An 11,244-nucleotide genomic window follows, 5' to 3' on the forward strand; every position below is an offset into this window, starting at 1 on the left:
TTTGTATCGATCTGAAATTTATCTACTAATATTTATTTAGTACTTTTTTTATTTTCAATATAGGTGTGGGCTTTCGAAGCAATTCCTATACTAGGAGAGGCTTTTGGACAGCCATTGATAAAATCTCCCTTGCCACTTCCAAGATTGCTCCAATGGTACGATAAAAAGAAGACACCCCCAGATTATAAAACAGTGCTATTAACAATGCAAAATAAAGAGATGAATACTTAAGCTTGTTTGGTGCAATATTTCATTTTAGAAGTTTTTATTATTGTACTTTTATTTAACAATTTATTTTCTTATAGGTTGTGGTGCATCCTACTTTGGTTCCTACTAATGTTGAGTTAAAAAAAAACATATTTGATTAATTGGGAGGATTTGAAAGATGAGGTGGATGAGAATATAGATCGGTTGACAAAAGTAGTTAGTGTTGTGACACGATTAGTTAACTCTTCTCTCAAAAGGCATGAGATTCCGATAGCTATTGATCACGACGGACGTGAAACTGATATTAGAAGACAACCATCAAAGAGAGGTACTGAAAATATTAATTTGAGTGATTCACCAGACAAACTTTCTCAACTTATTGAATTATGTGCAAATATGTTTAATGAGATGAAGAATATGAACAAGAAGTTGAATGAAAGAATGGATGGTCTCGATGCTAAAGTAGACCACTTGAGTGGTATAGTGGTGATTTGCATGTAATTTGACTGACTATTTGTTTTTGTGAAGGCACTATCTGGTGCATATAGAGTTCGAATATTTGTTTTCTTACTTGTACGTCCAAGTTGCGCTTTAGTTTGTAGTATTGCTCCTTTCTTTTTTACAAAAAAAAAAAGAATGTAACATCAAATTTTATCTCATATAATGCTGATAAATTGAGCATCTGTCCGACAGATACATATTTGTCTATTACAACATATGCTTTGGTCTGTCAGATGTGGTATCGATCGCTCTTTATCGTCTTATTTCTTATTAGTTTTATGTTGATATTTCGTACTGACTTGAGATTTGATGAGTAAGGAGTAAAACTAATGAAAAATTCAAAAAATACTTAGCATGATCGTTCGAGTTGAAACAATAAGAGAATTTATAAGAAGACTGACTATTTGTTTTTGTGAAGGCACTATCTGGTGCCTATAGAGTTCGGATATTTGTTTTCTTACTTGTACGTCCAAGTTGCGCTTTAGTTTGTAGTATTGTTCCTTTCTTTTTTACAAAAAAAAAGAATGTAACATCAAATTTTATCTCGTATAATGCTGATAAATTGAGCATCTATCCGACAGATACATGATCTGTCTGTTACAGCAGATGCTTTGATCCGCCAAATGTGGTATCGATCGCTCTTTATCGTCTTATTCCTTATTAGTTTTATGTTGATATTTCGTACTGACTTGAGAGTTGATGAATAAGGAGTAAAACTAATGAAAAATTTAAAAAATACTTAGCATTTTGTAAGAGGATTTACAAAATACTAACTGCATATTTAGAGTTCAAGTACAGTTATCGGGACAAGTAGTCTTCTTGTGGCCGACTTGCTTGCAGAGAGAATATTTGTTTCGCTTTTTAGCACCTTCACCAACTGTTGGGATCCTTTTCTTACGTTTTTGGCCTTTCACACGCTTCACAATGGGTGGATTAATTATATTTTCTATTGCCCATTCTCATTGCTCTTCTGGAGGAACGGGGTTTATAATCTCTGAATAAGCCAACCAATGGAATTCTGCCGAATAATATGGTGAACATAGATTGTAAACTCTCTCACCATAGTCTGGTAATCGCTGAGCTTTGAGCGTTGCCAATGCATGGGCACAAGGCAATTGCTGAAGATCCCACACTTTACAGGAGCATATTTTGCCGTTGATGTTAACTCTTGCGTCCTGACCATACCCTTGAACAATAAACTCATTCACGTGAAGTTGTTGTACATATAATTTATCTGCTATTTCTCATCTAGTTTCTCGCACTAAAGTATTTATCGTCGGAGCTAAATAGTTACTCGTGCACAACGTTAGACCACGTCGCTCATGGAACCATCGACATAACATCCTTTGAATTGCATTAAATAAAGCAACGATGGGAAATTCTCTTTCAATTACAAGTCTGGCATTCACAGACTCTACAATATTGGATGTCATGACATCATACCTTCTTCCTGGAAAATGAACTCTACTCCACCGTTCGAAACCAACATCATTCTTGAGGTATTCAATAACATTATCATAACCTTTGCGTCGAATTTCTTCTAAATACTCATTGAACTCTTCGACTCGATACGCATTTGATGCGTCATAGTATAGACCAAGGATTGAAGAACCAGCATGGAATTTTGTACGAATATTTTCCCCAAGGTGCCTGATACATACTCCGTGATGAGCTTGATCGTAAACTCTAGCAATCGCTTTCTTTATGCTCGCATTTCTGTCTGATATGATGGATAACTCATTTGTATTTGGCACTACATTGAGTAATTGACGAAAAAACCAAGTCCAAGAAAGATCATTCTCCGAGTTAACCACAGCCCAAGCAATAGGATATATTTGATTTTCACTATCCTGTCCACTTGCAATTAGCATTACACCACCAAATTGGCCCGTTAAAAAAGTCCCATCCATAGCGAGGACATTTCTTATGTTCTTAAATCCTCTTATGCATGGCCCATAGGCAACAAAAAAATATAAAAATCTGCCATCTTGAACATCCAAAGCCGTAAAGCTATCTTCATTTGCTTTTTCAATCTCGTACTGATATGCTTCCAATGCCGCGTATCCGTGTTCCGGTGTTCCCCATATCATATTTTGTGCAAGTTGCTTGGCCTTCCAGCATGTCCAGTAACTAACATCACATCCCAACTCTATACTCACAATGTTCATTATTTCCTTCGGTATAGGACATTTTCCTTCTCTAAACCTCTCTTTGATAAATTCTGCAATAACGTTGGTAGAAGCATGCATATGTCTACCAGATATAGATCTCAAGTCACAAGAGTGATTAGGCTCATATTTTGTGATACGGAATGCATTTGAGCTAATATACTTAATAACACGAACCCTCCACTTGCAGCTTTTTTCAACACATGCAACACTTACCAATGATTTGTTAGACTTCTTTGTAGCAAACTCGAAACCTTTTCTGATTGCGACAAGTTTCAGTTTGTTCATTATGACTTATTTGTTCAGAAATCTATATCTTTTATGAAAATCTGAGCCATCAGAAAAAATATAGCTATGATGTGTTCCAATCATTGCATCCTCTAATTGTTCAAGCAACTGAACATCATCATCTTCGTTATCGAGTGGAACCTCTATCTCAACTTGGCAAGGGAGAACGTATTCTATTATATGCTTATTAGCTTTCATAAATTTCTCAACTTGGCAAGGGAGAACATCTTCTATTGTACCCTCATTAGTTTCCATAAATTTCTCCACTTCACAAGGGAGAACATCTTCTATTACACGCTCATTAGTTTCAATAAAAGTATTTGTCTCTCCTCCCCCATGAAAATCAGCATTGTGCGTGCAGACATTTTCATTCTCAAATTGCTGGTTGTTCAAACCACAGCCGTTTTCCAAAAAAAATTCAATCAAGGAAATCCGTAACATTGGCCTGCCACCTTCACCATTTATATCATTCAAATAAATTTGGACATCTTCATCATTCTTTAGTTCAACTGGCGGTGCTTTGTCCCTCGAAAAAGCACCTGCATTAGTCATATACTTGACACAAATGGAATCATGTTCGCAACTCAATTCACCTCTTCTAATGATAGTTTCCATGAATTTATCAAAGGTAACATCACTGCTCACAAGCATTGTTCGAACTATATCATTTTGAGAATTTCATCTCCACGATTTCTTGTCATCTACCCACTTTCCAAAATAATCAACAAGTAAGACAACTCCTGTCATAATTTTGTACCTACCTACAATAAATAATGTAACGTTATTAGAAACTAGTAAAATGAAACATTATTGCAAATATGGAAATAAAAAATAAAAAAATCTATAATGAATCTGTCGGACTAATTACTATGATCGGTCAGCTATTGAATAACATAGAGGACTGATATATAATTGGTCAGATCGATGGTCAATCGGTCCATTGCAGACTAGATTCCATCTGCATAACAACTCTACAAATATATGAAATTCATTGGTGTACCTTCAAACTGAGGTCTTGATACAATGTTTTAACAGAAGCCCAGGCTAATGCTACTCCAAAGCAGTCTTTAATCGGATTTAAATTGAGCTTGACTATTTTTTTAAAACTTTAACACCATCTTTCTCCAAATACAGCTTGTTGAAACCAACTTCACAAAAAAGAGAAGAGTTTTAGGACCTCAATAACACACAATCATATGCACAGAGGGTAGATTGAGAGTGGAAGAAGAACAATAGAAGAAAGAAGAAAAAAAAACGTTGAAAGGAGGAAATTTTGGAGGGTTTTTCTTGTTTTTGTTGATTATTGTTGATTTTGGACCAATTTGTAGTTCATAAAAGATGGGTACTAATCTGACATAATAATTAAATTCTAAATCACAACTAAATTAGAGTTTTTTACCTAATCTAAAAAGTGGGTCATTTCACTAAGAAAAAAAACTTGAAACCCTTTTAATTAAATGGAAGACTTAAATAGGCCTTTTAATGAAGAGTCCCCTTTGAATTTATTAGGCAATCACACAGATAAGAAAAATTTATTCAAATTATATTTTCTCCTTTTTGTAAAAATTATAAATATAACTTTACAAAATTATAAATCTAACTTTACAAGTAATATAATTTATTCTCTAAAAAATATAAAACTTTAATAAATAAAAAGATAAATATGAAAAAAGTTTCAAACATTAATGTTGAACTTTAAACAATTTAATTATTTTGGACAATGAAAAATTCCTCAAAAATTTAATTAATATGAAATAGAGTAAGTATTAGTAATTCTGTGATTAGTTATAAGAAAATTTAAAAATTATTTTATTCACTAAATAGTTATTTTATTTTGGTATTCCGTCATAATATATATATATATATATATATATATATATACATGTAATAATTATGTTGGTCTTTAAATTATAAATTTAAAATAAAAATATTATTCATATAGAATTTAATATATGAATAATATACCTTCTAATCAACTATTAAATGACTTCTAAGATCTCGTTTGGTACGAGGGATAACTGATAAGAATAATAATTTTGGGATAAAATTTAAGATTTTATTTCGTGTTTGCTTTGAGATATTAGCTAATTCCATGATTGTTTATCACACTATTTATACTAAAATAGTGGGATTAATATCTCAAATAAAAAGTGGATAAAATAAACTCACATGGTATTCAAACTCATGAAGTATTTTTGTGCATCTCATTCCACGTATCAAATGATCCTTGGGTGTTTTAGATGAAGTAATATAGTTGCACTTGAGCCGACAATCTTCCGGATACAACCTCTCTACTTCTACGACATAAAAATAAAGTCGATGTATAATTTATTCTTTTCAATTTCCACTTGTGGAATTATACTCAATATATTTATTGCTATCAGAGTTAAAAGGCAAAAACACACCTAAACTGTCTCAATTTTTTAGTTTCATACCTGAACTATTAAGAGTAAGTTTACTATCTAAACTACCACTCAATGATTAAAAATCAATAAATCAATACTTTCATTTGATATTCTTCTTCAAACTGAATAAATTTTAGATAACAAATCAAATCGTATTCTCCTTCTAACTGTGTCTACTGCAGTCTAATAAACTAAAGGCGTGTTTGCTTCCATTTATTAAGAGTCGAAATCTTAATAGTTCAGATATATCAAGCCATAAGTATATTTACATTTTTGTTATTTCATAATCTAGTTCAATCAGATCTTTTATATCATGTTCTTTGATCTATATACATTATATACAACAATTTGCCACGACAAACAGGAAAAATGAAAAAGGAGCTATTCATAGTTATATACATTATATACAACAATTTGCCACGACACACAGGAAAAATGAAAAAGGATCTATTCATAGTTTGGAATTTATGAATATATTTGGGTTCCGCCTGTATGCTGCATTGGATCCATAATTAATTCATTATTGTCACACGTGTAACAGTTTGATCCTGGTACTGTAGCATGAGGCAATTACAAAACACTAATCAACTAAATGTCCTTCTCAATTTATGATTAGTGGTATAAAATAAGTTATAAATATTTGTATGACTATAAATCATATCATTAAAAATAAAATAAGTATTTAAAGTTAAATTATTGCTAAAAAGTAAAGAGAGGGAGTATAATATTCCCAACTGCTTCTTCATTATAGTCTTGGTTAGCTCCTAAGACATGGAAATAACAAGGCATTTTGTGAAGCTAATTTTAGAGCAACATTCACCTTTCTCACACAACCTCAATGGCCAGTGATTTTTTCCCAGTTCTTGTGTATTGCAGTTCATCAATTGAATAAATAACAACTAAAAGAAAGCAGTGCAGACTACTGAAGGATCAACTAATCCTATATCCTAAAACTAAAAGAACTCAAAGTCAAGATATTTACCCCCCGACTTAGCTTCTGCCCCTACCACTCTTTTACTGGTATTGCCAACCCCAACAGGGTTCACTTGCCCATACTTCGCAGGGAACTCAGGCTCCACGGGTCTTGGCACTTCGGGTGGTGTACTGCAACGTATCAGAGCCCAATTAACACCTTCAAAGAAAGGATGTTGCTTGATCTCAGTTGCTCCTCGTTTCACGCCAAGACGGTTTTGAGGCTCTTTAACGAGCAAACCACGTATCAGATCGCGGCTAGCATAACTGGTTGCAGGAGAATCTGGAAATCTAAGCTGTTGCCCGACTACGTTGAAAAGAGTTGCCCTGTTTCCTGATCCCTTGAAGGGGGTCTTTCCATATAGTAGTTCATGCAGGAAAATACCAAATGTCCACCAGTCAACCGCACTGCCATGGCCTTCTCCCTTGATAATCTCGGGGGCCAAGTATTCATGAGTCCCAACAAATGACATTGACCGTGCTGAAGTAGGTTCGGCAACTAGCTCCGGCATTGAATTAGCTTGAAACCCAGAATCAGCTCGAGGCTTGGGTGATTTTTTCTTGCTCTTTTGAGGAAATAAACGGGGAAGGAAGCATGCTGGTTGCATGCATACAGTTGTGGGCTCAATACAGGCTGGCTGCACACAAAATGCAGCTCCACGTTTAGAAGGATCATCAGATGAGGTCCTTATGAGCGTAGGTGAAACTACACATCTTAGGGAGAGGTCAAAATCTGAAAGCATAATGTGTCCGTCGTCACGCACAAGAACATTTTCAGGTTTTAAGTCCCTGTACACTACACCAAGCATATGTAGATATTCAAGTGCCAATAGAACTTCTGCTGCATAAAACCTGTGGCAGAAACAGGGGGGTTAGTTAAAGTTTGATTAAAGAAGTCAAAATTTTAAAACATAAATGCAAGGGTAAAAATTCTGAATTCTTTAGCGCCAAGCTAGAAACTAAAGCTCTATGATCCTCACACCAGAGTGAACTGGAATAGTCTCTTTATTTTAGGGAGACCAAAATGAAGTCTATTCAGCTTTTGAATACAAATATCAAGTAACATGAACTAGGTGATAATGATCAAGAATATAATCCAATGACACATACTTTGATGTCAAGCTAGGCAAGCTCTACGATTCGAACACCAGATTCGAAGAAAAAACAAGCAGGGACACAAAGGGGACAAAATCTATACCTAGTACAGAAAAGACAGTGAACACACTGGGCTCTTTGGAAGCTTAAATCACGGCTTCCACATAATTTTCATTTTAATAAAACATAGTTAAAGGATTTTATCAGATATTAACCATTCTCTATTTGCCAGTTAGAGACAATGGGCAACAATCTTTTCCTTTTTTTTTGGATAAGTGAAAATGGGTGATATTCATCCACCAATACACCCTCTTTTCGCCAACACCAACACACTCAAGAAAAAGAGGAAAGGGAAAAGAAACAGTCCTTTGTTAGCCAGCAAAGGTGCATTTAGTGGCAGATAAAGAATTTCACCTAGAGAAGAGAGTTAATAGTTAACACCATGTAAGGACTAAGGAATGTTAAAGTGACCAGAGGCTTATTGTGTTTATGTTAGGACTACATGTGAAAGACTTTTATAAGGGGAGGATTATCTACATGTTGCATATTCTAGATAAGGATAACAATTCTATACCTTGCAGCATATTCTGAAAAATGCTTCCCAGGTTGTCGCTGTCGTAGCGTATGCAGATCTCCTCCAGGACAATATTCCATGACCAAACATGAGAACCGATCGGTCTCAAAATGAGTGTACAATGTTGGCAAGAATGGATGATCTAATAACTGCAGGATTTCTCTTTCTGTCTGAGCACGGGTCAATTTTTTCCTGCTTGCAAGTGATGCCTTATCCATCACTTTCATTGCAAAAAAACAGCGAGTCCCGCTGAGCTCAGAAAGATAAACACTTCCAATGTCTCCACAACCAAGTCTTTTGAGTAACTTAAAGTGGCTCATGCCTAATATACCATCACGTGCCCGAATCGCGAGAATAGCCTTCCATCTAGGATCATTTCCTTTGTGAGGCTTATTGGCACTGCCAGTGATGTTACTCCAATTACTATCATCACTAAGTCCACTACTGTCACTTGCTCTGCTAAGGCTAGTTTTACCACTTTCGAGTGAATCCCCTCGAATGCTCCCTTTTGTGCTCTCATAGTTTCTGTCCACACTTAGCATGCCATCGCTCATAAGTCCATCACTCCTATACGTGCTTGTGCAACTGTTGACAATACTCATAGATCTCACTACACCAGTACTATCAATGCTACTAAGTGGACTTACGTTTCCGCTTGGAGGCAGCGATGCATCCCAAATACATTCTTTCTCTTCGGAATCAGGAGGCAGACTTGTTTCTGTGTTTTGAGAAGGACGAGGAACTGTAAATGGAGAGGAGATTACACCTAGATCATTTGGCTCTTCAACCAAGCTCTCTGCCGTTGAAAGAAGGGATGGGCTTGGTTTCACATTTGGAACCCGGATTGAAAGATCATCCAAGAAAGGACCCTTCAAAGGTATGTTTTTCACCAGGCATTTCCCATCGGCTTTCTTCTGACCAATTGGTACATACACTGGTCTCATTAGGTCTGTATCAACAGGTTCCGGAGGATGACTCGCCCCATGAAATGATGTAGAGCCACTATCTTCAAGTGAATCATCACTACGCTTGATTGTACCAGCATCGACCATGAGTTCTTCTTCTTCCTCCTGATAGGAAGTCTTTCCTTTCCATGTTTGTATTGGAACAGCCAAGTCAAAATCTCGAAAGCCTCTAATACCGACCTCCTTCTTGGAGATTGAGAAAGTATGTGCCACCTTAGCCCCTATAGGGAACTGCCTAGTTGATTCTCTAAATTCAGGTATCCTTTCCATCTCCAAATACTATGTATCATCACAAGTACAGCCCCACAAGAAAACTCTGCAGAAGTGCTAAAAATCAGTATCATCTTCCCATACATTACTATACCACTAACCAAATCAACTAAGACCATTTTGATGACAAGTATGCTAACACATAAAAAGAAACTACATCTCATTAAACAATCACTATAACAAAGGTTATTCTCACTAACACAACCTCCATTAGTCACTATAAAATCTTCAGGCACTTTATTAAGAGACATGCATGATGTAAAACAAAAACACCCAATTAGGCAAATATTATTTTTACAATCACCTCAATATTCCATAATTTTCACAAGTTCCATAAATTACAGAACGAAATAACCTTCATGAAGCTCTAACAGAAACCTTAAATCCCAAAGTGAGTGACATCAACTTCTAAAAAAACCACACCCCCACAACCCAATATGTAAAATACTGTCAAGTAAACGGAGCTTCCCACATTTCACAGTTTTTTTAAACGCTCACTGACATGGAAATATACAAGCAACAACCATGGGCAGATCTAGCTTCAGCTCGGTTAAATATGGGTGAAAAAGAATTCAACGTGGCCACTCTGAACCCACTGACTCTAAATTTGTGGGAATTTTTTTTCCCAGAACAGAGACTCAAAAATGCTAAGAACAACAGAAAGAAACCCAAAAAAACAACACCCCCATAGCAGGAGGACAAACAAATCTAGAAAACAGAATTTTACCAGTTAAGCAAGAGATCTGAAAAATCCTCAAACTGGGTCGTTTTATTTCCTCTCCCAAGACCTTGGAATGCCAAAAAAAAAAAAACTTAGCTAGAGGCTCCGGCTACACGTCTTCTCTTCTGTTCTCTTCTTTCACACAGAGGACAATACAGTGATTTCTGCGGCAGAAAATTGATTGATTAAAAGCTAAATGCTGAAGCTATGGCTCCTACAGCTGAATAGAAAAACGATTTGTAGTATAGGTGGTGGTGGTGGAGGAATAGGAGGATTATGATTTTGCCTTTAGCTTTCTTTTTTAAGCTTTTGTATTGTTGTATTTGTGAAGGCTTTAGTCATGTGTTCACTGTACTATCATATGAATACTGATGATACAAAAAAGTGAGTGTGTCATTGTATGTTTTTATTTTAATTTTTTTGGTAGTGTTTTGGGTTATTTTAAAGAAAAGAAGAAAAAAAAGAGGCAGAGAATGCAGTTAAGAACTTGTGAAGGTGAAATTGGGTTATTAACTTATTATCGCAAGTCGCACTACAAATTTTCAAATATCTTTGACAAGTTATTTTTGAATTAATTTTTTTTATGTATTTGGTCATAAATTATGAGAGAAATATTTGTCTTTTTTAAAAAATATGATTATATGCATAAGTTTTTAAAATTATTAAAAAATACGCATAAAAGTATATTATCATTTTATAATGAGAATATTCCGTGAAAAGTCATGACAACAAATACAATTAATATGAATTCAAAAAAAAGGAGAAAATAAAAGAAAAATATCATTGATATATATACAAAAAACTAGTATTACTGCTTGTAACTAAAAGTGACTTCGAAGAACAACCTTGGATAAAAATTATATAAAATATGTATATGGCCGCATAAATTTTGTACAACAAACTATGATTGAAATTTAGTCCAAAACTGTGAATTATATGTGTTTTTATAAAATATAAAAATTTGGGTAATTTTTAAATTTTTAAAAATTTCTAATACTAGAATTTGGCCAAATTCTAGTTTTTTTCTAGAACTTGGGAACTTGAAATATTTGTCAAATATATATGTCAAGTAATAACA

The 11,244-nt window shown here is 34.8% G+C and overlaps 2 protein-coding genes across 2 annotated transcripts; both read right to left on the reverse strand.

The window, feature by feature from the left end:
• Window positions 1-1,667: 1,667 nt before the first annotated feature.
• LOC129884059 (uncharacterized) lies at window positions 1,668-3,164 on the reverse strand. Its single transcript, XM_055958434.1, has 2 exons — window positions 2,003-3,164; window positions 1,668-1,894 (listed from the first exon to the last, which is right to left on the reverse strand). The coding sequence occupies exons 1-2, from the start codon at window positions 3,162-3,164 to the stop codon at window positions 1,668-1,670; spliced, it is 1,389 nt and encodes a 462-aa protein (XP_055814409.1).
• Window positions 3,165-6,227: 3,063 nt separating this feature from the next.
• LOC129886754 (serine/threonine-protein kinase D6PK-like) lies at window positions 6,228-10,588 on the reverse strand. Its single transcript, XM_055961589.1, has 3 exons — window positions 10,173-10,588; window positions 8,211-9,491; window positions 6,228-7,393 (listed from the first exon to the last, which is right to left on the reverse strand). The coding sequence occupies exons 2-3, from the start codon at window positions 9,443-9,445 to the stop codon at window positions 6,523-6,525; spliced, it is 2,106 nt and encodes a 701-aa protein (XP_055817564.1). The 5' UTR covers window positions 9,446-9,491; window positions 10,173-10,588; the 3' UTR covers window positions 6,228-6,522.
• Between the last annotated feature and the right edge of the window lie 656 nt (window positions 10,589-11,244).

This window comes from Solanum dulcamara, chromosome 4 (genome assembly GCF_947179165.1).
Source record: "Solanum dulcamara chromosome 4, daSolDulc1.2, whole genome shotgun sequence".
NCBI classification, from domain to species: Eukaryota; Viridiplantae; Streptophyta; class Magnoliopsida; order Solanales; family Solanaceae; genus Solanum; species Solanum dulcamara.

Bases quoted from the DNA above. Each gene is read 5' to 3' on its own strand.
- LOC129884059 (XM_055958434.1), bottom strand. From the start codon at position 3,164: ATGAACAAACTGAAACTTGTCGCAATCAGAAAAGGTTTCGAGTTTGCT. The intron at 1,895-2,002 runs GTAACTATTTAG...TTATTGTTCAAG, and splicing joins TGGTCTAACGTTGTGCACGA to GGTATGGTCAGGACGCAAGA.
- LOC129886754 (XM_055961589.1), bottom strand. From the start codon at position 9,445: ATGGAAAGGATACCTGAATTTAGAGAATCAACTAGGCAGTTCCCTATA. The intron at 7,394-8,210 runs GTATAGAATTGT...TTTCTGCCACAG, and splicing joins TTTTCAGAATATGCTGCAAG to GTTTTATGCAGCAGAAGTTC.